Source organism: Aspergillus stella-maris (genome assembly GCF_047715825.1).
Source record: "Aspergillus stella-maris strain CBS 113639 unplaced genomic scaffold BDV14scaffold_32, whole genome shotgun sequence".
Lineage (NCBI taxonomy): Eukaryota > Fungi > Ascomycota > Eurotiomycetes > Eurotiales > Aspergillaceae > Aspergillus > Aspergillus stella-maris.
Window position 1 is genome coordinate 314,906 of NW_027396826.1, and position 24,809 is coordinate 339,714.

The following is a 24,809-nucleotide window of genomic DNA, read 5'->3' on the forward strand; positions in this document are numbered from 1 at the left end:
TATAGCTGTGCCTTTTATGATCGTGATGTGCTCTCCATTCCAGCTCTCGATGTCAACTTGAAAGCTGAATGTTTTTGGCGTCCTATACTCGTTGCGTACTTCAGTTTCCGCAGTGATAGAAGCAGACTTTCCGGACACATCGATATCCTGTGCGTACACATATGTACCAGTGGTTTTCAGGTTGCAGTATAATGGAAGAGTTTGATAGACACGGTCTGTCACATGCAAAAAGACGTTCTTGTTTATTCCGCCGTAGTTTGTGTAGAAGTTTCGGCTGTTCCATTGATATGTCGTGTCTGTTGCGATCTCCGGTAGTCCCAGTCATTGTCAATGCGCGCCGCAAGGATATTGGAGCCATTGTGAGCAACGACATCCGTGATATCAAACCCGAACGCCATAATTCCATTCTCGCTGCGCTCAATCCATTTGTCATTGAGATAGAACTCGCCAGCATGCCGAATGCCTTCAAATTCGAGAAAGAGTTTACTGTCTCTGGTCGAAGTAGGCAACTTAAAGTGCTTCCGGTACCATGCAATTCCGGTAGACTAGTTCGCAATGCTCACGTGGAATGCATCATCTTCATTCCAAGCATAGGGCGTAGTGACTTCCTTCCAGTCACTATCATCAAAGGTGGGCTTCTCGGCACCATCCGGATCGCCAACAATAACCTTCCAATTCTGGTTGAAATTGTATTTCTCACGAGCATAGACGGTCACTGAAAAGATAGAAGAAGAACAGAAAGATGCCACTTCATGTTTGCCGGGATTTTCTCAGTCAAGGCAAGCTGGAAACTGTGGCCTTGTGTCTGCCGTCCTGAGAGGGGACTGTACTCCTGGTCTCGGTAGACCTTATAAAGGCTGTTCAAGCTTGAGTCTCTTGTATCGGCATCAAACGGTAAGCATACGCATTTGCAAAGATTTGGCCGATCCCTGAGACCGTATATTGAATCACCATACAGACGCTCCCATGTCCGCCATTGACATACCGAAAACCTGACGGTCTTCTTCTAACAGGAAAGCCTATTTCGGTATATGTGTGTCGCGACAGAGTATCGCCGCACTCTTCAAGACCTTCATTTCAGTTTCAAGCGGAATATCGGCTATTGATTATGGCGATTGGCCCTCTTCAGTGGACATTCTGTTGTTGTTCGGCAATTCGGAGGAATCGAGACGGATTCAGCGTCCGGGGGTGATTCAAAAAGACCACGATCTCCTCCAGCACCCGGCAGTAGCGAGAGCAAATGAGCCATGATTATTTAGATCCACAGGCATGCGCATCATCAGAGGACGCAGGCTATAAGTGAAGAAGTCAGTTGTCAGCCGTCCTGCAGGAACACTCCAAAGCATCAACAGCTCGGTACCTAGCCAAGCCCAAGCTCCGCTAGCCAGGTTAGTCAAAGCAAAGTCAAGAAACAGGATCAAGGGAGTCGGTGAAACAGAAAGTCAGGCCGGCTCTGGCATGTGCTTCATCCTGTGACCTGCCATCCCGTTCTGCTGGTCGCTTCTCTCGCCCCATTCTCCCCCATGTCTCCATCTCAACCTCCGCAAATTCAGCTCTAGACCGCACTTATCAATTTAGCCTGAGTTTTGGTGCCTTTCTTCACGCACCGGCTGGATTGGTGGAGCATTTTCCTGTCGTTGTATGAAAACCTCCGTCACTGATTCGTGGAAATGAAATATGATCGCTTGGCCCGGTGGAGAAATTCCTCGAATGTCAACCCCAGATTTCCCCGTACTTATCAAGGCTGTCCAAGCGAAGTCTCAGCTCAGCTTCCAGTTGGTCGTCCCCTCGGTAGCCCGCCACTAGTCGACAAGGAAGCTTGGTGCTGGCTTGAGAGAGGCTTGGGAGGAATGTTGGTCCCACCGGGAGACTCTCCCCACGAGACTCTGTTATCGGAGTCTGGGGTTGCAGCTATTCGAATGGGCTCAGGCAATTAATTTAATTGATGAATCCTACTGCTGGGGTTTCTAGCCCCCGCCGTCTTATGCTGTCTATATATACCAGAGCAGTGTCACCGAGATCTTCGAACCGTTTGCGCCTCTCCTCATCTCTTGGTCTTCCTGGCTTTTCTGGGCAGGCAGTCAAGCAATCGGCCACAATCCTTATCTCGCGCTGTTCTTGCTGGCCAAGCAGTCAAGGGCTCTAATCAAGCATCAGGATGGGTTTCAATATCCTTGGCTCCAAGAGAGCCTACAACTGGTATGTCGTGGCAGTTCTTTGGTGTTGATCACAGCTGACAGGGCATTTTTAGGTACATCTCTCTCGTTGCTGCCTCCTGCATGGTGCTTTACGGTTACGATGCATCCGTCTATAACTCCGTCCAAGGCTCCGACAACTGGGTCGCATACTTCGATAACCCCGACGCCAACATGATCGGTGCCGTTAACACGGCTTACACCGTGGGTGCTATTTTCGGTGGTTTCTTCTTGGGCGGACCATGTGCCGATTACCTGGGACGTAAATTCGGAATGGCTATTGGCTGCGTTCTCGTCATCGCATCAACCTTTATGCAGACTTGGTCGCCTCGGCACAACATTGGGTGTTTCATTGCTGGTCGAGTCATCATCGGTATCGGTCAGGGTATCGCATTGAGTAAGTCACCCAAATACCTCATTTCTGCCGGTTTTGAAACTGACAAACTATGCTCTTTAGCTTCCGGGCCAATCTATATTGGTGAGCTGGCACCGCCGGAGATCCGTGGAAAGATCATGACATTCTGGCAAATGTTTTATTCTGTTGGTTCTTTCATCTGCTTCTGGGTGAACTATGGCTGCACCAACCACAAGGAGAACCTCGGTGAGTGGGATTGGAAGATGGTCGTCATTTTCCAACTTCTCGTTCCAGTCCTTATTCTCATCTTATTGCCAACTGTACCCGGCAGCCCTCGATGGTAAGATCTATAAGCCTGAAAAATCATACTCCAGACTAACGCAGAGTAGGTACATCCAACGCGGCAACAACGTTGAGAAAGCGCGTGCGGCCCTTATGAGGGTGCGAGAGACTAGCGAAGAGGTTGAGGAGGAGCTCCTCCGAATTCGTGAAGCTCTCGAGTATGAGAAGGAGGCCATCTCCAGCAACTACTCTGCTCTGTGGAAGGACAAGTCTCTTCGCAAGCGTATGGTTCTTGCCCTCATTATCAACGCCGGTCAACAGATCACTGGTCAGGGAAGTTTGAACTCTTACTCGACCAAGATCTACCAGAAGGTCTTTCCTAGCGATAGCCAGATTGCCCTTATCAACGCTCTGAACGCCACATTCGGAATCCTCTTCACGCTCAACGCAGTGTGGATCATTGATCGCTTTGGGCGGAAGTTCTTGCTGATTATCGGAGGTATCGGCATGGGCATTTGCATGATCATCGTCTCAGCCGTGGAAACCGGAACGCCATCTCCCAACGATACAAAGACTACACCGGTTGGAATATCAATCGTGTTCTTGTTGTTCTTGTTTATATTCTTCTGTATGTCAACAATTCCATTTTCTTGTGACTGCGACTGACTTTTCTCTACAGACAAACCATCTTGGGGTGCTACGGTGTGGATTTGGACGTCCGAGATCTTCTCCATGAACGTTCGAGCCCAGGCTGTCGGAATGGCATCTCAGACTCAAAACGTTGCCAACGCCATCTTCCAGCAGTTTTTCCCTATCTTCCTCGACAACTGTGGTTTCTATGCCTTCTATATGTTTGCGGGTATCAACTTCCTCCTTGCTATCTTTGTCTGGTTCTTCATTCCCGAGACCAAGCAAGTTCCTTTGGAAGAGATCGACGCACTCTTCGGCGGAGCAAACCATGTCACCAGTGGTGAAGAGATCTTTACTCATGAGAAGCAGCAGGTAACCCACACTCACAAGGAGTAGGAGGGTACACGGTTTCTAAGATGGAGGAAGGGGATAGTGGATGTTATTAGTAGTAGAGTATCGCATTCAGGTTACTATCCGTTATTACCTACGGGATAAGACATTATGACAAGCTTACAGTTTACTGCACGGCTTTTCTCTTCTATTTAAGCCATCTACCAGTGAAAGGTAACTGGCCAACCTCACTCTATATCTTACCTATTTACGTAAAAAATGATCGGCAGTGGCTGCTCACATTGCTTATTTCTACCTAGCCAAGACGGTACCTGAGACAAAATAGGATGTATGTTGCGCAATGGCCGGCTTACCCCGAAAGCTTTCGATTCATCCCATATTACCCCTCCATGCCCGCAAAACAGTTTCTATCCAAAGTACGATGTCCACCACCAACACTCGACTTCGCGTCGCTATCATTGGCGCCGGTCCTGCGGGACTGAGCGCCGCAATCAATTTCCAGGACCTCCCCTTCGTCGATCTCCAGGTCTACGAGCAAGCTTCTGTACTCCGCGAAATCGGCACAGGCCTCAACCTCCAACCAAACACATGGCGCATGCTCGATTATATGGGAGTATCGGATAATATCAAGCCCGACGACATCTTTAGGGCTGCAGATGGGCATGCTGTGCAGCATCGGAATGGAAAGACCGGGGAATTGGTAGAGTCAATTGGGCAAGGGGGTAGATATCGAATCCTGTAAACAGAATGCTAGGTGCATTATTGCTAACGATCGCGCCCAGATACACATCCCAACCACCTTCACGCGCGTTGCTTCCGATCAGTCCTCCAAAGATCTCTCCTCGCAAACGTCAAAGTCCCCATCCGTCTGAACTCGCGCCTCGTACGCATAACTTCAAACCCAACTACAACCCCATCTAATTCTAACCCTCTAACCCTGCACTTTCAAAACGGGCACACAACAGAAGTTGACCTCGTTATCGGCGCAGACGGCGTCCGCTCCATCGTTCGTTCATTTGCCTTTCCGGAGTACAAGCTCATGTACTCGGGGAAAACATCCTATCGCGGACTCATTCCGTCTGAGAAACTGCTTGCTATCCCTGGCTTTCCTGATGCGGTTACATTCTGGCATGGACCGAAGGATTGGGTCTATACGTGTAACCTACGGCATGGGCTTCTTGAACTGACTTGTATGGCTGAGGTTCCGAATGATGGGGATAAAGTGAGTTGGGGCGAAATGGCAACGGAGGAGGAGTTTAGGAGACCTTGGAAGGTTAGTTCTATTCTTCTTACGAATTTCCTGTGTTTGTGGGTCAAACTGAATGCTTATCATATAGGACTTCGGGCCCATGGTCCAGGAGATTCTCAGTCACGCAACGGATATTCAACGCTTCGCGCTCTTTGCTGGGGCAAGGCTCGAGAATATTGTTGCGGGTGGATCCGTCGCTTTGATCGGGGATGCATCTCATCGTACGTCTACATCCTATTTCCACCCGACAACCATTGGTGGCACGCCCTGATTAAAGCTAACGAAATCATACAGCGTTATCAGGTGCCTTCGGTATGCTTCTTGCTATCCATATCTCCTCAGATACTAACCAAGCTCAATCATCCACAGGCGCCGGCGCAGCCTTCGCCTTCGAAGACAGCTTCGTCCTCTCCCGCGCCGTAACTTGGGCGCACGAGCGCAAGCACAACATAGCGCGGGGGTTAGATCTATATGACAGAGTCCGCTCACCGCACTACGCAGCAATGTACGATATCCTCGCCGGCTTTGGGCGCTCAGATGCGGAATTGGATGCGCTTGGTCTAGGGTTCGAGGAGGGCGTGGCACATTCTATTCGGAATAAGTGGAACGAGTCGTTTGGGTGGTTATATGGGTATGATGTAGGTGCCATCCAGAGGTCCTCTGATGAGAAATGAGAGAGGCGTGCTAACAGTTGATTACTGAATCAGGTTCAACAGGTTTGGGAGAAGGCTGTCAAAGAGGAAGACGAGCGGTTGCGCGGGGTTGAGGCGCATCTATAGAGCTATAGAATTGGGACTGTCGCGATATAATAGACTTTTATACAACTCATATAGTGCTGTTTGTGTATATGGAGGCACATTTTGTGAATATTAAGCTCCAGCTGTCATGCCTCGATGGAGAAGAACCCCACTGAGCTTGATTAGCTGACACATCCATGGAGGGGCAGGCCAACAACTGACCTTACCTCTTGAGCAACTGCGCTCCTCGCTCTTCTACAATCGAGGAACATTTCGAGATCACAAATGAAAAGGCCCAGAAAAGTTGCCATAATTGGTCAGTACCCCTATCTCCTTGAGATAACGGGTGCCACTTGCACGACAGTACCTAACACCCGCTAACACACATCCCAGGCGCCGGCCCCTCCGGCCTTGTAACAGCAAAAACGCTTTTACAGAACTATCGTCCAGGAACATTCTTACCTGTCATATTCGAGAAGAAGGATCGAATCGGCGGTCTATGGGCCGTGGAGTACCCTTCCGAAACTCAGTCCCCCCACGGCCCCCCTCAGAAAGGCGACAGCGGCAGTAGTAGGCAAAGAAGCCGAGCATACATAGACCCCCGGATGCGAACAAATCTCAGTCGGTTCTCTGTTGCCTTTTCGGATTTGTCGTGGGAGACGGCGTTGGGTGTCGACCCTGATGGTGCTGGTGGACAAGTGCCGACCTTTCCGTGTGCGTGGGAGGTAAGGAAGTATCTTGAGAAATATGCTGAGGTGTATATTCCTGGTGATTGTTTGAAATTGGGTGCTCGAGTTCTGCATGTGTTGAGAAAGGGCGATAGGAATACTCGGTTCGCGCCTGGGAGGTGGGAAGTTGCTTGGGTGGGTGATAGGTGAGACAGTCCAATCTTTGGTCTCGCACGGGAACGAGTGAAGCCCCGAACTTACTGACTTCTATAGAGATGATAAAAGCTCAATACATGGATTTAAGGGCCCAGGAGTACAAAAAGATACCTTCGACTTCCTTATCGTGGCCTCCGGACACTTTGGCACGCCGCATATCCCACGAATACCTGGGCTTGAGCATTGCCCTAATGCGATCCACAGCTCAGATCTTCAGTCCCCAGACGACATAGACTGTCTTCTTACAAAATCTTCTAGACAAGGAAAGCTGGTCGTCATTGGTGGCAGTCTTTCTGGTGTCGAGGCTGCAACATCGCTTGCTCTTCATCTCTCCTCTCAGAATCACAAGTCAGGCTCTCCTGCGAGTGCCCAGAATGCTTACGAAGTTGTTCATATTGCACCTGGTCCATTCTGGGTCTTGCCTAAATATCTACCCCAGCTCCGCGGCGACAACACTGACAGTCCGCGGAAGATATCTTTTGTGCCGCTTGATATACCATTGTACGACCTAGGCAGGCGCCCACCAGGTCCTATTGAGCTCGCGTTCGGCCCTGTTTCTCCGGAGCAAGTTACCCAGAGACACAAATTCTTTTATGATACACTTGGAAAAGACTATAGCCAGACAGGTTGTGTCGGTTTCAACGACCAGAGAAGAGCGAGTGATCGTCCCCCTTGGATGGGAATATCAGACTACTACGCCGAGTTTGTCCGGTCTGGGGCTATCAAGACAATAAAAGGTCGAGTTATTTCAACAAATAACGGCGGGTCAGGTCTCACAAGAATTGACATAAATACACCATTCGGTCAAAAGTCACTCAATGATGTTGCCGGCATGATAATGGCAACAGGGTTCAAACCCTCCGACTCCCTCTCCTTCCTTCCTCAAGACGTTCTCTCCAGGCTAGAATACTCCAAAGATGACGACTTTATACCACTCATCCTGGATAGCTACAGTAGCAGTCACAGCGATATCCCAGACCTAGGCTTCGTCGGCTTCTATAGGGGCGCCTTCTGGGGCCCTGCTGAGTTACAGGCGCAAATGCACGCTGACACTTGGGCAGCTGTTAATTCGGAGAGTGTTTCCTCAGAGTCGCTTGCTATATCAGCAGACGAGCATCTTGCGAGGTCTGCAGAGAGAGAAAGGGTCCGTGATCTTAGGAACGTCCAGCCTACCCACCGCCGCGGTCAATTCATTCTAGGCGATTATGTTGGACTTATGGAGTCGCTTGCTCGAACTTTGGGCCGCAAGAGGCTTCCTATGGGAAACGACTATGCTACAAACGAGAATCAAAAAGGCCCTGTGATGCCGGCTAGATACGCTGCGATGGCTAAACATGGAGACACCAAACTGGATCTAACACAAAAAGAAGTGGACATCACGATGGAAGCGGTGCGAGGCCAGTCTGGCCAGTTATTGGCCGGAGTTACAGTGGCTATTTTTCGAGCACTTCAAGGGAACTGGAAATATGAGAGATCAGGTAATATTCCCATGCATGCTTGTGGGAAAACCAAGTATTTCGGAAAGGCAGCCTTTCACCCTCGCTACCCGTCGTGTCCAGACCACGAAGCGGAACACCTCTGCGAGGAATCCATGGACGGGCTGCAAGCAGCCCAAAAACTAATATATAGGCTTTGCAACATTTCTAGATATTCGGATGAATCAGGAATATCCGTGTCATCCGCAGACGACGCAAACGCGGCCACCGGTCGTGTACGGAAGCTAGACGTCCTTCCGACAGGAGATTTACTTGACTCAGGCGCGATCCTCATAAAGGCTTACTCAGTCGATGCGTTCACAAAAGAGCGGCATGAATATGAATTCTACTTTGACCGCGTCGCTATCACGAAATGGTATCACAGATTTTACTCTGACGATGGAAGAGGTGGTGCTATCCGGTCCGAGACCCGCTACAGCAGGCCAGCAAACACCATGTCCACTTCCACCGAAAACAGACGACCGATCAGTCATCTCTAACCATCAACTTTAGAATACTGACAGCGGTAACCCCGGAACTGAAATGCGCGCCAAACTTGACAGTAGGACACGGTTGGAGACCCACAGTGGAATTGCTCCGCTGCGGGGGATAATCCGGGGTACATCGCGTCCGGCAATTCTATACCCATGGATCGCTTTCCATCATGATCATACGATAACTGCAGTGACAGGTGCGAAGGAATAAGCTTCATATATAATAGCCTTGCATCCCGCTCCTTCTGCACCACTCTCTCTGGAACGCCGACATCTACCAATTTTCAATGTGGTCAGGGAGACTCTGCGTTGCACTGATCACCGGCAAATAACCTTGGCCGTCGTGATTAGCATTGAAGAGTCAGCCAATACTTCCCCACACGAAAAACAGTTCTTATCGGATGACCGAATCACTTCTAGGCGCTTCCTTCGAAGGGCTTGTCCAGGACGATGACTGACTCGTGAACGTGAAGCCTTTGTCCTCTCCGCACAGAGTACCCCGACTCTTCGTCAAAATTACCTATGATTGGCGTAAACTCTACTTTGAAGTGCGGAATCCGGCTATGACAGCGGAATGATTTTCTATCTGGCAGCTTGGGTCCTCCTCTCTTCCCTGTGATATGTGCGACAAAGACCATGGAGCATATAAGTCCTCTCTGCCCATTAGGGTACACAGGATGGTTCTCATTCATATCATCCTCAATCACTTTCTGTGTCTGTATATCTCGGAGTCCTTAGCTTCGAGAGCCAGGTAGCTCACACCATGGAGGCCGCCCCGTCAGTCGAAAAGGGCGAAACACCCAACCACCTCGAAACAATCGAAGACCTCAAAGCCGGCTCAACAACAAACCTTACCATCGACCCCACCATCGAACGTGCCGTCGTCCGAAAATGTGATCTTCATGTCGTCCCAATCCTAACCGTTCTTTTCCTTTTCGCGTTCCTAGACCGCATCAACATTGGCAATGCCCGAATCCTAGGTCTAGAAGATGATCTCGGTATGCAGGGGCACCAGTACAATATTGCTCTCTTCGTCTTCTTTATCCCGTATATCCTCTTTGAAGTGCCCAGTAATATGCTCCTTAAGCGCATCAAGCCCAGCTGGTGGCTTAGCGGGATTATGGTCGGATGGGGCATCATTACGGTTTGTCAGGGTGTGACGGGGAGCTTTGCTGGCTTGGTTGTCTGCAGGGTGCTTATCGGGGCGTTGGAGGCGGGGTTTATGCCTGGTATGGTCTTCTCTTGTTCTCTCATTGAGGTTTGGATGGTAGGCGAGAATTCTGACTTGGATACTACAGGAAGTGTCTACCTAATCAACATGTACTACTGCCGCCATGAACTCCAGTGGAGGTTGAACTTCTTCTTCAGTGCAAGTATATTTGCTGGTGCTGTTAGTGGGGTATGTACCTACAATGCCTTGTCCCTCCGACCTTTAGCCAGAGCAATAGTAATAGAACCTTGACAGTTCCTCGCCTACGCCATCGCCAACATGGACAACATCGCCGGGTATAAAGCCTGGCGCTGGATTTTCATTCTTGAAGGTCTCGCCACTATCCTCGTCGCCGTGATAGCAAAGTTCATCATCGTCGACTGGCCCGAGGCCGCTACGTTTCTAACTGACGATGAACGTGCTGTCCTCTTAGCCCGTCTGAAGGAGGACCAAGGCGAGGCGCAGATGAGCAAATGGGATAAGACAGCCATGAGGAGGACATTCCGAGATCCGAAGATTTATCTTGGGTATTTAAACTCCATTCCTTTATTGGTGTACCTGGCGCTGACTCTATAGGCCCATCATGTACTTCGGCATCGTCAACACCGGCTACGCCGTCTCCTTCTTCACACCCACAATCCTCGAACAACTAGGCTGGACCTCCATCCGCGCCCAAGTAATGTCCATCCCCATCTACGCCGTCGCAATGGTAATCACCCTCTCAACCGCACTTCTCAGCGACTACGTGAAACACCGCTACGCCTTTACACTAGCAGGCTGCCTGATTGCAACAACCGGCTATATCCTACTTTTATGCCAAAGCACAGTCCCCGTCGGCGCACGGTACTTCGCCCTCTTCGCAATCACAGGCGGCGGATACCTCACGCAACCAATTCTCATGGGCTGGCTAAGCAATAACATGGCGGGCCATTATAAGCAGTCGATTGCGTCGGCAATGCAGATAGGCTTCGGCAATTGCGGAGGCTTGGTTGCGTCTAATGTGTTTTTTGATAGTGAGGCGCCTACGTATAGAACGGGGTTTGGGGTGAGTTTGGGCATGACGTGGGTTTGTGGGGTTTCTTGCGCGGTATTTTTGGCGTACCTTGTTAGGGAGAATAAGGCTAGAGAACATGGAAAGAGGGATTGGAGGTTGGGATTGGAGGACAGTGAGAGGGGGAATTTGGGGGATGATTATCCGACTTTTAGATTTACTTATTAGGTCAAAGTACCTGTGTGGAGGCTTTGTGTCTATACAGGCTAGGTGGCAGACCGCAGACCACAAATGGATTGATACAACCCCCGGCAGTGGTAAACATTGAGGCCAGGGAAACCTTCAATATGACTGTTAGCTTGATATAGACGATGATGTAAAAACCTTTAAAACCCAGGACGAAGCCCAGTGTCCCGTAAAACAAGACGTACCTGCACAAAAGTACCAGGGCCCTGCACTCAGGCGTTGATAAGGGTCCCGGAAATATTATCGACTGTTCGCTCCTCCTCTTCTCATTCAGGTCCACCATAGTTCTCCCTATTCACCAGTCGCTGCATCCTTTCTACCATCATCGCTCTGCGGATGACCAAGGTCTCATCTCATCATAATTCGACCGAAGCAGCTCCAAAGGCAACAAAGGATGTCTGCATCACGCGCCTGGTTCCCAGATAAACTCGGCGAAGTCGTCGGTTTCAGTAGGTCACAATTTTGCAGATCACCATCAAGGGTTTTATTCCAGCAAAACTAAGATTTTCCGGGTACTGCTTTTTTTATCTCTCGCTTAGCGTGCTTCTTTGCTTCGACGAGAATCGAGTGCCTGAGGAACGCCCCTCGCTGAGTGTCTTTCTCTCCAAAGTTGAGGCCGTACCTCACACGATCACCTCCAGCTGGCGGGTCATATGCGTCGGGGATCCCCAGAAGCTTCTCGTAAATGTCAAGTATCACGGCTTCATTATCCCTCAAGCGAGTGATCTTGTCACGCATGATCTGGCACAGCTTAGCCCAGGTGCCGTTGTGAAAGTACCCTGTGGTCAGAGACGGAACTTGGCGAATATTCTCTGCCGCGATCACCCGTACGAGCTGATCATCCAAGATATCGCATAGCTGCCAGCTTTTTACCCCGGCAGTTACACCCTTTCCATATAAAATGTGACTGTGTGGGCCTGCTGGGCAATGTAATGGAAAGTAATAGGATTCTCCAAGCCCATCACGATAGATCATGATTGATGGGCAAATAGATCGTTTGGTACATGCGATACTTGGGATCTGTCTTCGGTCTGATGCCAAATCGTGTCAGCAAATTTTGCCATGGCCCGTCGCCGTAAACATAACCGCAGTAGGCGAGTGCATTCCACAACTCTCCTTCATTTTGGAAGTCAATATGATTGCGTAAGTATTGAGTACTGGCCACGGGGCGGGCTTCGAGAAGGTCTTGCATTTGACGGACGATGGCCTTGACTGAGGGGTTGTCATGGTGCAATTCGAGGGCTGCAGGAGGCCTTGGCTCGTGTTTCTGTTCAAAACTGACCTTCTCTGGTGCTTTGGAGAATTTCATGATGCTTTCGCATGATTGAAAAGAAGTTATGTAATAGTCAACCTGGGGTACAGGCCTTTATTATGAAAGAGAAAGTTTCTAGAGCTTGTTGTTAAGTATCAGGGAGAACATTATTGTGGACAGAGAAGAAAAGTGACAGAACTACTGGAAAGTGGGAGGTGTTGCTTGCTGGTTGCTGGCGTCAGACTCAAAGATCTCTTCTCAACATTTAGCTTCTTTTTTCACACGCTGCTATGGAGGGCTCAATACTAATGGACTAGGGCCGACAGAGCTCAGAGAGGGGATAATTGGAAGCCTCAAGTACGATCAAAAGAATATCAAAATTCTGTCTCGGTTCAGCATCCATGATATGCAGTGTCTCGAGCGAATCATCAATGCGCGAGACGACGAACTCATTGTGCAAAAGCACGCCCATCATACGTGTGCAAACTTCCAGCCTGTCAATTTGGCTCGGCTTGTCAAGGCTCTCTTACCACCAACCTGGCCATCAATGCAGCTGTCGGTTGTCCATCGAAGCCTCCTTCAGAGCAGAGCCAAGGGAGATCGGGCCGAACCTCAGAGTACCACACTGCTAGCTATGGCACCGAGGCTAGGACTGATATTGTCAGGGAGATCATGGCCTGGCACCAGGGACGAATCAATTAGAATGGCGTATCGACCTAACGAAGACGACGAAGGGGGTTGGGTAACGGGTCGACGCAGGAGTCTTTTCATTGCAAGTTGTACGGAGTAGTAAATACTGATAGTGAAGAATGGATGGGCAAGGAAACCAGCTAAGACTTGTTCAAATACAAGCATTCTAAGTATAATTAGAGGCGGGTTCGAGATTCAGTCTATGTCAAATGGACGATGTGAGATAACGGCGGCGACGCATTGGTACCGTCGGGAAAGAAATGGGAGAGTCAAAAAAAAAAAAAGTGACAAGAGTGGGATTCGAACCCACGCCATTTTCATGACCAGAAGACCACTTGAGTGCTCTCAAGCAAGTTCGTTGTAAACTTGAGTCTGGCTGTGTAATTTATTAGTCGATTGTTCAACTGGTTCGTAATTGTTTGTAAGGAGTACTAACCGCCTTAGACCGCTCGGCCATCTTGCCGTATTATGATATTAACTTCTGTTTTTGTGTCTATGTGGCAAAATCAAATCACTTCTGCCGACGCGATGGCCGATTCGCTTGCACTCTTTGCTCTTAGACTCCTAGCGCAGAAATAGAGCAATGAAACTTCGGATGGAGTTATAATCATACGCAAACGCTCGACTATTTGATAACCAGTGTGGTTGCATACTGTCCTTGGTCGAAGACCTATTGAGAGTTGTTGTGTAAGGTTAGCTTACAGCGGCTACGGAAATATATAGTTGGTACCGCATCATGAGAGGATTAGGTAGATGCGTATGGTTGCCGTAGAGGGCTGAACGAAGCGAAGTTGATTAAAAATTTTATCTGGCAGTAACTCGTTGTATTCCTAGTTCCACATCTGGCACTTTATGTATATCATCACACTGAACGCCTTTTCCATCATAAACATACATGTACAGAAACCTAACAATTCCATCATTTAATACCAGCAATAAGTCTTATGTCCGTCGTCAATACCATCAAGGCAAGTATATCCATCAATATCCATCTGAAGTCATTAAAAGAAAAGAAATTCATATCATGTTCATGCATCCATTTCCTCAACCCCATCATCTATAATCATCACCACCTCTTTGACAGGGTGAAGGAGCATCGGCGGGAGACACATTCGGCCTTCACCCGCAAGCTCTTCCTGCTCGCCACCGTCGTTGTCGACCTTGTAGCCGAGCCAGCGTCTCCAAAGGTTCGGCGAGAAACCGGCAGAGTAGAACCAGGTGGTACCACGGAAGTTGTGCTCTCGGTCGCCGAAGATGGAAGGGCGCGCTCCTCCCGAGGCACCGTTCCGGCCGGCATTGAAGACAGACTCGAGATACTCGGTTGGCCATTGGCGGTCGATGTAGACTGAGTGAGGAACGTAGACGGCCTTGAATCCGTGCTGCAGGGCGACTGTTGCAGGCCACATCTCGGAGAACATGGTGTGTCGCTTGAATACCGTCTCCTTGTGCATAGTGTGCAGCAGCTTGCGGGAAAGTCGCGAGGCAGTGATGATGGCAGCGCGTCGTGGTGGCATGCCAGCCTCCTTGTTGTACCCAGTCACATCGTCCTTGAGAGGCCAGGTCGTCCCATCAGGATCGAAGAGAGGGTTAAATACGATGAGATCTGCTTCTTCTTCGACACCCCATTCGTACTTATCCTTCTCCATTGTCGAGGTCGGAATACCCTCGCCTTCAACCTCCAGGACATCCTGCTCGTCCGGACGCAAAGGTCCCCAGACAAACTTGTCACCCTGGCGCTGAGGAGGCTTTTCACCGTGTGCAAAATCATGGTTGGAACCGGCGCTCCACATGTTGTTCGGGCTGTTGGTTCCAATCTCGGTCTGCACGCGGACCATCTGTCTGAAATCATCCCAAGAGCCGTGAACAGAAGGAACATAGAACCGAGCGTTCCGTTCCCACAAGCCCCTTCGTGGCTGTTGTCGGGCCCAGTTCACGACCTTGTCGAAGAGGTGGTACCAGTGGCCAGTGTACCTAGCATCCATCTCCCAGTTCCAGTAGTAGTCGTACTTGGGGTGCCTGTAGGAAAAGTACTGCATAGGCATGAAAGTGCTGCGGTACACTCCATGAACCGACAAGTCACGAGCCCACGTCTCCTCCATGCCTGCGTATACAACCGACATTTGCTGCTCAGACCACAGAGTTCCCATACCTCGGAACTCTTCGGGAAGAGCATCTCTGAGCACACGGTCATAGGTCTCGTCATCGGCCCAGATTTGCAGGTTCGTGTCCTTGACATGGATCAAAAAATGGACGATGTACTCGCCACCGGAGAGGAGAGAGAGCTCAGAGATGATAGACCGTAGGTACAAAATGTCCTCGGAAGTATACTGATAGTCGTGCCACGTTCTGATAACGACTGCTGTTCGAGGGAGGCGCTTTTGGCTGTCTTCTGAGACCGATCTCGGTTCCTCTGACTTGTCATCTGTTTTCTCCCCATTACCGTCAATGGCCATAGAGAGGAAAGGCTCAGTTTGCGGTGCAGGAAGTTCACCGAAGCGATGGCTGTTGGTAGTCACACATCGATTTTGCGCGGCCGCCCAGCTTACACGGCCAAAGTCAACCGGAGGAAAATCTTCCCAAACACGTTCAGAGCCCTCCCGGTGACCTTCTAGGCCTGCACCAACGCCACCCTTTCTCACACTGTATCCCAAGCCATATGGTCCTAGGCGTCCAAAACGGTCAAAGCACATATTGTCTTGAATTTCAAGCATCTCGTTAGAGCCCATGACCGCGTCTGGAAAGCCTCGAGGCACACCGGGATATGAATGAACAAGTGGAAGCCGAAGCGTCTCTTCGTCGTCCAAAAAGCACTCTCGCTTTACGCCATATCGCTCGATGTACTCGGGAGAAGTGTAGTTTGGGTAGGGGTTGAAAGCCGAACTAACGAAAGGCAAGCCCTGATTGATCTGTTCTGCTTGCTCAGCCTGCTCCAGTTGGCTGGGCGCATCGGCTGTTGTCTCGCGGGTCTCGAGGCTGGTTGTGTTGGCAGTAACATCCTTGTCCGAGATCATGCCTTCAGGATCATCATTGGGGTACTCTGGGACGTTGTCTCCCCGCGCCACCAATGTCCGAATGCCTCCATGATACCTCTTCAAGAACGGGAAATTCTCCCAAGTCGGCGGTCTGGTGGTCGCCTTGGGTACTTCGAGAGGCGCCGGTGTGTCTTGTGATGAGAGGCTAAATCGGAATAGTGTCATGATAAAGAGTAGGAGGGCAGCAAACAATGCAAAGCAGAGCCATCGCATGATTTTGTGAGGTATGCGGTAGAAACCGATCGTTGGCCGCGGCCGCCGTGGAGTGGCTGTCGTATTCAACATTGGATAATAGGAGGCCGCCGAGGAGGAAGATGATCTGGATTCATCTTCGCTCTCTGATTCCCATGAGCTGCTGCTCAAATTGCGATAATGATATTTCTTGCGAGCGTATTGCTTTTCAATATCAATCGAATCATCCCGCGGCACATGTCGACCGGATGGGGCGTCGTAAGTGGGCACGTGGCCCTTTGTCTTGGACTTCATGCTGCGACGGCGATGCGCATACAGAAGGGACCGGAAGGCGTCACTCGTATGCGGTGGTTAAGCGGGTAGCATCAGTATCGCAATGGAAGGGCAATTCTGAGATTAAAGCAAGAATCCAAGTCAGTATTGGGTGAACGGGGACGAAGCAAAGAACAGGTGGCAATGGGCAATTATGTCAACATACAAATATTCACCCCGGATATCTGTAGATTGATGGAGAGAGTGCCGTGATGGAGGAACGACAGTTCATATCAACAGGCGGCCAGGCAACGCAAGTATACTCCGAGGGCCATTGTTTGTAGATCGGCGTTGCCTCGGGGATAGCCACTAACCAGCGCTTGTGTACCAGAGCGGGCCTAGCCCTTTTGGCCAGTCGACGGACATTGTGCAAGATGTCGCTGATGGAGGTCTTCGAACATGATGAAGCTCAGAATCATTATACAGGAGAATAGAACCCCAGAACCACAAGAATGCTTCTAACAACGTCGGAACCTCAAAGATGGACCATGGAGAGGGTGCGGCATGTGGGAACCTTAACAAAGCACGTGATCTTTCGGCCACCAGATCGAGCTAACCGCATGTGGCGTAGTAGATTTATTTTAGCCTTACGCTTCAGGCTGCCAACGTCCACGATAACAGCAGATGCACTTTTGCGGAGTCGTAAGTTCCTCTTCCTTCACGTCTCCTCTCTATTATCAGAGAACCTATGAGAATCGGCCACAAGTAATCAATCCACTTGGCATATGCTCACGAGGTCCATGACAGAATTGTTGCAAGGGTACTCCGAGACTCTTTGACTTCCCTACGCAGGCATACATTCCCAAGGATGGACTCAACCAAACTCTCCGGATGTCACTGGCTTGATCCACACAAGCAGAGTCTAAGCACATTAAAGCCTCTGTCTATCAGGTCCGGATCTGGTAGCACCATGCGCGCCTAGCAAAACTCCTGGTGCCTGCGGTTAATATCTCGCCAATGGGGGTGCTGGCGGTCTCGAACTCCGCATCCTGGTCTCGAATTCCCCAGACTCCTCCTACGTCAGCGCGCTACGGTATCTACAGTTTTGTTGTCCGTGAAGCTGTCTCTATGAAAGAAAATGTCTCAACTCATAGTAATTGACAGGGTGAAAAGCTTCAGGATGGGATCCTTCGGCACCTTATGAATCAACTAATGGCATCCACATACATCATACTGACGCCGTGATGAGGCTTATCGCCTGACCAAACTTACAGAGATCCCCATACCCACGGCCACGTCCACCCCATGGATAATGGAATGTCGCTAACTGGTCTCCTGTGGATGTGCGGTGTGATGTAACGTGTTCGAAGGGAATTGCCTTGCCTTGCCAATTTGCCTGAAGCTCGAATTCCTACCCATGTGGATCTATAAGAGAGACCTGACCGGAGACCCATTGAACACAGTCAAGAATCAATGGTGATAGCTACACTAACAAGCTCACATACCAAGCTCAATTGTCCTCAAATGGTTCGTCAAGCTCTCAAAGTCACTCCACAAAATAACGGGCCTTGAGCTAACCATCTATACTTTGCAACTCAGGCAACCTCAAACCTTCTTCTCACCAGTACCTCCGCGGACAACGAGGGCTTCCCCCTCGCCTTCCTCTCCGTCTTCCGCGTCCAATTCACTCTCGCCGTCCTCCTTCCTCTAGCCTTCTACCTCGCACATGCCATCCGCAAAGACTACCATGCCTTCCTGGCGCTCGGCCCCGGCGGCACCCCGTCAACACCATCGGGCTACCTCCGCATATGCATCCTACGCCTGGTGACAATCCGAAACCCTCTCGAACCGCCCTCAATCCCACCAACCCTCCACCCAACAACAGGCGTGCTGTCCCGCTCTACCATCCCAATGCGCCCCGGCTCGCGTCCAATAGTAAAGGGCATCGCACCACAACGCCAAATCACCCAAAAAGCTTCTAGCGCCATATACGATTCCCTCTCGAAACAAATCCACACCTTCGCCTCCTCTCATCCAAACACCCTCTACACTGCAACATCATGCTTTGAGAAACACTCTACGGGGATCTTCTACAGCCTCCCCACAAACCCAACACCAAGCACCTCCAACGCAACATCGGGGACCACAAACCACCGTATGACCTGCAACGGGGAAGTTTGCCACTCTCACCCATCAGATGGATCTCTCCATCTCACGCTGCACCCGGCAGACATCAAGCTCGTTCTTGAGCGCGGGTGGGCACAGAGACACCCGCTCGCTACGGATAACTGGTGGTGGGGACCTCGGTCTGTCCCGCGCGGGTTCGTGATGGTTTATGCCCCTAGGTCTGAGGAAGAGGTCAAGGTTGTAGGGGAGATTATTCGCGCTGCGGCTTGGTGGGTTGGTGGGAAGGAAGATCTCTAGGCTTCTCCCCTCGAGAGAGACGTCGTTGGTTTAGGGTTACTTAGGTAGGGGTTGGCTACTATCTACTACTGGTAGGGTATGTTAGATATGTAGTGCTTGGATGGAGGTGCGGACGAATGAGGACGAGGACGACTACATATAATGAATCACGAACTGAATATAATGTAATCCGCTATCCAATATGAGATCGTCCCCGATAATTACTAGATATTCTCCATATTTACTTGGCAGCAACATATTTGACCAAGGCATCTATCTGGCTCTGGAATGTGAGAGCCGTCACGACTCACGAGAGAAGAGACCCGCACCTGCAGCCACTCGAAGTACAAGAAGTACAAGAAGTACAATGCTGTGCGGGAACAGGCCAGATACAATGGACTATCCCGTCTACGTGGGTAGATACCTATTTTGCTTCTAAGCCCGTGATAGTTCGCAAACCTGACATCAGTGGTATTGAGTTTGGAATAAGCTTAAGCCTAACATAGCTAGGTCTGATTTACCTCAGACCCCGGAGAGGAGATAACAGATACCAAGGTGGATTTAGACTTCAAGAAGCATTGGGGTAGAAGGGGGCAGAGAAAGGGTCAGTGTTTTGAAGCTGAATACAAAAGATAGGTAATCAATTGGGTCGACTCCGGCATTACAGAAGATAAGAGAGAAAGAGAGGAATATAGAGAGGATGATTGGAGGATAGAGGATAGAGAAAAAGGTTCAAGCTAATAGCATAGAGAAAATAAAGAGCCGTTAGGAAACATACAAGCAGCACCAGCTCCACCCCGTCCATTTGGCATTACGAACGTTCAGTTGTTTACCGAGGAGCACGATCAATCGCATTCCTTTCTTCTTCCCTTTAGTGTACGATATGATACGATTGGAGGAGTGTCGGTGACTGTTCGGCTCCCCAGTTCCCCATTCCATTCCATTCCATATCATCCATCATCCCCAACTCCCAGTCAAAAGTTCAGGTTTCAGGTATCTATCCATTTCATCACATGTGCGCTGCTAAGACAGTTGCCGCGTTTAATCGCGGCCGGTCTTTCGCAGTGTCTCGGCGAGCCATTCGAGACCCTCGTACAGACCGTCTCCGGTGGTGGCGCAAGTGGATTGGATGTACTAGAGGATTGGAAGTTAGTGATTGATTGGCTGGCCGCCGAATTGATCAACTTACCCAGGGGCGGCGAGTGAGAGACTGGAGACCGAGCTGCTGGGTGATCTCAGCGGGGCTCATGGCGTTCTAGTTGTCCAAATTAGTATTTCATATTTCGTTATCGATCAGGCGTAGGAGACGTACGGGCAGATCTTGCTTGTTAGCGAAAACAAGCAGAAGAGCATCACGGAGCTCGTCCTCGTTCAACATGCGCTGCAGTTCTTCCCGGGCCTCGACAATACGGTCGCGATCGTTGCTGTCGACGACGAAGATGATACCCTGGGTGTTCTGGAAGTAGTGTCTCCAGAGAGGACGGATCTTGTCCTGACCACCGACATCCCACACGGTAAATTGAATGTTCTTGTACTCGACGGTCTCGACGTTGAAACCTGCAGACGGAAATTGATTGATTAGCCTCAGCGCACAAAGGAGTCGAGACGGTTGAAGCGAGTCGATCGGGTAGGTGATGTGGAAGTCGGAGTGGACGTGGAAGGGGAGGAGCAGGAGGCAGCAGCAGCATAGTGGCAGCAGGAGACGACGTACCAATTGTGGGGATGGTGGTGACGATTTCACCAAGCTTGAGCTTGTACAGAATGGTGGTCTTTCCGGCAGCGTCGAGACCAACCATCAGAATTCGCATCTCCTTCTTTCCCCATAGTCTGTCAAAGAGCCTCGAGATGGCGATACCCATGTTGGCGGTGGCAAAAGTGAGTCCTCAAGGTCTAGAAAGAGCGGAGCAAAGTTAGAACAGAGAAGTTAGAAGCGGAGCGACAGCGGACAGCAAGTCGAGAGATGGAGGAGCAGTCGGCGCAGATGGGGGGAGAGTAGTAGGTGGAAATGGGATGGGGGATGGAAAAGGCGGACGACGGAGGGGCGTTAGGTGGTCACGCCGGGAGACGACCGTGTGAGAATGGGAATCAGGGGGTGAACTGATAGCATCCGCTCGACAGGTGGCGAGTGTGTAAAGGCAGAGACAGCGAAAAGGTAGAGAGAGATCAAGGCAGGACTTACCAGGTAGATGAGGTTCAGCAAGAGTAGGTGAGAGAGGAAGGGAAGGGTCGGACAGGACAAGCACAGGACACTGTTTTGTCGGAGGGTGGAAGTGCTGGTGGAATTTTAGGAGGAGCCAGAACTGTCTTGGTCAGGAGTCTCTCCTTCACTGCCAGCTCGTCAATTCAGCCGCGTAGTTTCCGCCTTCCAAGAAATTACAAAATCGATCGTTAAGGTAGTCTGCTGTCAAATAAATTGTAGTAATTCATTCTTAAATTCTATCTTGACTTTATATCACAATACAATGTCTGCCTACTCTCCTACTGAAGAGGACACGGTGTTTCCCGTCCTGGGCGGCCGTCCCTCTTCCTAACTGTGGTTCCAGTTCCAGTCCCATTCAAACCAATTCCCATCGCCCATTGACCTCGATTCATCCGTCACTGCGACTGAGAGGCCCAGATTCGAGCCTCCTCTGAATCTCTGATAGGCTCCCGTCCATATCCAATTCATTCCCCAGCCCAGCGGATCTTCCTCACTGGTCCTGTCTCGTGCCCGCGATATCACATAAGCAGTTTTGATTGCGTCAACCTTGGCCCTCTGCTTAAGGCGGCGGATTGTGGTGACAGGTTAATTTATGCAGGGGGTCAATGAGGCCCTGAACGATGTATACATTTAATCTATAGATATATCTCCGGCAAGTATATGAACTGTTTCTGATTCAGGGTTCATCCTGGGGATAAAGTGTGATCACGTGATCACTAGCCATTGTCGTCTGCCGCATTCATCAGCCAGTCACGCCGAAGAATAGGTAGGTAGGTAGACATATATCTTCCCTAAACACCAAATATAGAAGCATATGTGTTCAATATATGAGTCAATATATGAGTCAACCCCGACTTTATGCCTGCCTGGAACACTACAATCTGGCCTTCTCACAAGGTACCTCTACCGAATCAATTCACCTTCACCCTCTCCCCATCCCCATCATCCTCTACAGGACCACCCAAAAACCTCCTCTTCCCCTTCCGAAAGAACGTCCTGAACAAACTCGAATACACCGTCTTCCCCTCAACAGTATCACTCACATACCCAAACATAATCAACAGCACAATCGAAAGCACTATGATAACCGCAAACGCAACCCAGTACTGAACCTGGTTATAGACGCCCTTGACGCCCTCGAGTTCCGTCGAGAAGTATGCTGTCATCAAACTGACTGGTAAGAAAAGAATGGTGACCTTCGCGAGCAGAATGGTTATGCGGGTTAGTTTTTCGACGGCTTGGGAGTCTTTGAGGGCGATTAGGTTGAAGTTCTATAGACATCCTTATTAGTATATGATTGGATTTTGGTCATAGATGGAGGGACGGCAGGAGAGGACGTACAAGGAAAGTAAGCGACTCCTTCTCCGTCAAACAACTCTCAATCTCAGAAAGACAATACAGCTTGATCCGATCAAGCAATCTTTCAAACCGCGCAACAGCAGGCGGACTTAGCCGCACGCCAACAGACGTCTCTGGCATAGTCGATAGACTAAAGCTCATCTGTCTGTTGATGTCCGTGTCCGAGAATGTGTGGCCCCAGGGGAGTATGGGCTGTTGTGTCTGCGAGCGAGCCTCATCGCGGAGGAGGCGCTGTCTCTGTAGGATGCGCGTCATGATAAGCTCGTAGCTTTGGTATAGGCGTTTTAGGACGGCGAGTTGACGACCGAGCCAGTGGAGTTCGTCTATGAGGTCGACGACTGGTTTGTTGACCATGTTTTGGCGCTGCAGTCACGTTAATTTCTTTCCCAATATGTCGTGGAATGGTGGGATACGTACCAGTTTATCAAGAGCATCGCCATACCCATGCTCGCGCTTCGCAACAAGTGCATAACTGGAGACCCAGTCGTCGAAGATATAGAAGAAAAGAAGACTCGGTCCATCATCCTGCTTGATGCTTCCAGTATTCGTCCCAGAGTCGTTAAATGGTCGAACTCTAATTGTAACCAGGGAGTCGTTCTCAGATCTCGCAGAGTGCTGCTTGGATACGCCGGCAAAGATAAGCTGGACGTTTCTGCGGGCTACTGCTGTCACGACCTTCATTTCGCGCTCGCTTGGTTCCGCGAGTCCGGGATATGGGTTCTCTTGGATGGAGAGGACGGTTCCTGGGGATGTCAGCATGAAATCTCTTGGGGTATCCGTGGATTGGGGCATACCATCATTAAACAATATCAACCACGACCACAACCTCTTCCCATCCGGGAAACCCTGCGCATTCTTCTGATTCATCTTCGGCACGACATAAAGCGAGTTATACCCAATGCAAGTATCTGCCCGCTGTCAGCACCCCAATCTCACAGTATCCCAACCAGAAAGACGAAGGCTACCCACATCTCGGCCCATAATCCGTCGAACAAAAATGCCAAATCTGATCAACGACATGGCCAAACGTGATACCTCGAAACGAAGCCGCAGCATGAACCTCATCGGAGCTCGGCAACTTCTCAAGTGCATGGCCGTCTTCAAGGTCTCCGTCTACATTGACGCGGACGGGCTTGGAGCTGCTTCGTGACTGGAAGCTTTTTCTTGGTGGTTGAGTTGAGAGTGAGGGTTTTGTGGATTTGGATACGGGGTTTGTGCACATCATGCCTATCAGGCGCTCGGAGACGCCGTAGTGTTTCGTTATGGTCTGGTAAGTCTGTCAGTTGCGTTGAGAGGTTTGGGTGATGAAGGGTCCAACCTTGACTAGATCTTTTTGCTCTTCTGGCGCCCATATATTTCTGGTCCCAAGTCAGCTACCGGTCAGCCCAGAAAATAGATAAACTTACATCCACCTCGTCCCAAAACACTTCGGTTTCTGCATTCAAGTCAGCCCAGTCCAGCTCATCCTTGAATGAAGTAAGGTGCATACATCATTTCCCAACAACTCCATCAAATCCCCCCTCTCCAAATCAACCGCACACCAAGCATCCTCATTTCCGAAATCAAGAACAAAGTTCCGCGTTTGCACATCTTTCAATAGCGCCAAGTAGTGCTTGAAATGCACCGCCTCGTCGATGTTGCGGAAGGAGGCCTTGATGTTAGGACTGCGGGGAAAGCTGCTGTAGTATTCTTGAGCGGACATCATGCTCCGGACGGGAGATTGTGCTGGTGAGGACATTTTCTATAAATTCCTGGTTGTTGGTACTGGTTTGTAGCGTGGTGGTGGGACGAGGCTACTCCCGTCTCCCGCCTGTCTCCGTAGTCCGTACCTACAAGGCTGACCGGGGCGTTGAAGTGAATCGTCTTGTCACCTTATCGACAGCGTACCACATGTAACAAAGACGAGATCACTATCTAATGACGCAAGATGTTTCGTTATTTCAGTCGAGATCCAAGTTCAAGTCGCGTGTGGTGAGAAAGGAGCACCTGAACAAGTCCAGCTTGGTCAGTTGAGCCGGGGGCGTGCTAAGCGCTGAGGCTACAGAAATGGTGATCATAGCCGCCAACCTAATGCTTGTTCCCGGCCTCTCACGCGACAGGTCATCGTATCCCTTGTTCAGTTGTGGAGGGATATATACAACATTGCGTAGTTCGAGGCATTTAATTGTGGTTCTCGTGCTGGACTATTACATTCGTCGTGCTTTAGTCTCTGCCTTCCGCGGGTCATGGATATTAAATGTTGAGATAGCCTCAGGCATCAGCTGGCGGTCACGTGCTCTCCGCACCACTGACTTTCCACCGATCGCCTTCTAGATAGAGAATCCAAGGGC

General features: G+C 50.1%; 8 protein-coding genes across 8 annotated transcripts; 5 read left to right on the top strand and 3 right to left on the bottom strand.

Annotated features, from left to right (window-relative positions):
• Positions 1 to 2,158: 2,158 nt before the first annotated feature.
• BDV14DRAFT_209319 (putative MFS sugar transporter) lies at positions 2,159 to 3,858 on the top strand (the record flags this gene model as incomplete). Its single annotated transcript, XM_073775615.1, has 5 exons — positions 2,159 to 2,199; positions 2,252 to 2,592; positions 2,653 to 2,890; positions 2,940 to 3,460; positions 3,512 to 3,858. The coding sequence occupies 5 exons, from the start codon at positions 2,159 to 2,161 to the stop codon at positions 3,856 to 3,858; spliced, it is 1,488 nt and encodes a 495-aa protein (XP_073627537.1).
• A 376-nt stretch (positions 3,859 to 4,234) lies between these two features.
• BDV14DRAFT_200860 (FAD-dependent oxidoreductase) lies at positions 4,235 to 5,841 on the top strand (the record flags this gene model as incomplete). The annotated part of the gene is made up of 6 exons (XM_073773602.1): positions 4,235 to 4,535; positions 4,596 to 5,086; positions 5,151 to 5,283; positions 5,357 to 5,374; positions 5,432 to 5,700; positions 5,770 to 5,841. 6 exons carry the CDS (start codon positions 4,235 to 4,237, stop codon positions 5,839 to 5,841), a joined length of 1,284 nt encoding a protein of 427 aa, XP_073627538.1.
• Positions 5,842 to 5,895: 54 nt separating this feature from the next.
• BDV14DRAFT_76307 (uncharacterized protein) lies at positions 5,896 to 9,037 on the top strand. Its single transcript, XM_073777461.1, has 3 exons — positions 5,896 to 6,115; positions 6,193 to 6,673; positions 6,741 to 9,037. Exons 1-3 carry the CDS (start codon positions 6,085 to 6,087, stop codon positions 8,656 to 8,658), a joined length of 2,430 nt encoding a protein of 809 aa, XP_073627539.1. The 5' UTR covers positions 5,896 to 6,084; the 3' UTR covers positions 8,659 to 9,037.
• Positions 9,038 to 11,251, top strand: BDV14DRAFT_76299 (major facilitator superfamily domain-containing protein). The gene is made up of 4 exons (XM_073777460.1): positions 9,038 to 9,881; positions 9,951 to 10,051; positions 10,118 to 10,389; positions 10,439 to 11,251. Exons 1-4 carry the CDS (start codon positions 9,416 to 9,418, stop codon positions 11,079 to 11,081), a joined length of 1,482 nt encoding a protein of 493 aa, XP_073627540.1. The 5' UTR covers positions 9,038 to 9,415; the 3' UTR covers positions 11,082 to 11,251.
• Positions 11,252 to 13,847: 2,596 nt separating this feature from the next.
• BDV14DRAFT_174816 (DUF3405 domain-containing protein) lies at positions 13,848 to 17,029 on the bottom strand. The gene is made up of 2 exons (XM_073768957.1): positions 16,744 to 17,029; positions 13,848 to 16,655 (listed from the first exon to the last, which is right to left on the bottom strand). Exon 2 carries the CDS (start codon positions 16,557 to 16,559, stop codon positions 14,070 to 14,072), a length of 2,490 nt encoding a protein of 829 aa, XP_073627541.1. The 5' UTR covers positions 16,560 to 16,655; positions 16,744 to 17,029; the 3' UTR covers positions 13,848 to 14,069.
• A 691-nt stretch (positions 17,030 to 17,720) lies between these two features.
• BDV14DRAFT_76356 (uncharacterized protein) lies at positions 17,721 to 19,032 on the top strand. The gene is made up of 2 exons (XM_073777463.1): positions 17,721 to 18,044; positions 18,117 to 19,032. The coding sequence occupies exons 1-2, from the start codon at positions 17,991 to 17,993 to the stop codon at positions 18,939 to 18,941; spliced, it is 879 nt and encodes a 292-aa protein (XP_073627542.1). The 5' UTR covers positions 17,721 to 17,990; the 3' UTR covers positions 18,942 to 19,032.
• Positions 19,033 to 19,378: 346 nt separating this feature from the next.
• Positions 19,379 to 21,206, bottom strand: arfA (putative ADP-ribosylation factor). The gene is made up of 5 exons (XM_073768958.1): positions 21,100 to 21,206; positions 20,632 to 20,810; positions 20,233 to 20,477; positions 20,110 to 20,175; positions 19,379 to 20,054 (listed from the first exon to the last, which is right to left on the bottom strand). Exons 2-5 carry the CDS (start codon positions 20,777 to 20,779, stop codon positions 19,962 to 19,964), a joined length of 552 nt encoding a protein of 183 aa, XP_073627543.1. The 5' UTR covers positions 20,780 to 20,810; positions 21,100 to 21,206; the 3' UTR covers positions 19,379 to 19,961.
• Positions 21,207 to 22,031: 825 nt separating this feature from the next.
• Positions 22,032 to 24,217, bottom strand: BDV14DRAFT_200866 (uncharacterized protein; the record flags this gene model as incomplete). The annotated part of the gene is made up of 8 exons (XM_073773603.1): positions 22,032 to 22,391; positions 22,462 to 22,842; positions 22,897 to 23,222; positions 23,274 to 23,387; positions 23,449 to 23,746; positions 23,798 to 23,837; positions 23,886 to 23,914; positions 23,969 to 24,217. The coding sequence occupies 8 exons, from the start codon at positions 24,215 to 24,217 to the stop codon at positions 22,032 to 22,034; spliced, it is 1,797 nt and encodes a 598-aa protein (XP_073627544.1).
• Between the last annotated feature and the right edge of the window lie 592 nt (positions 24,218 to 24,809).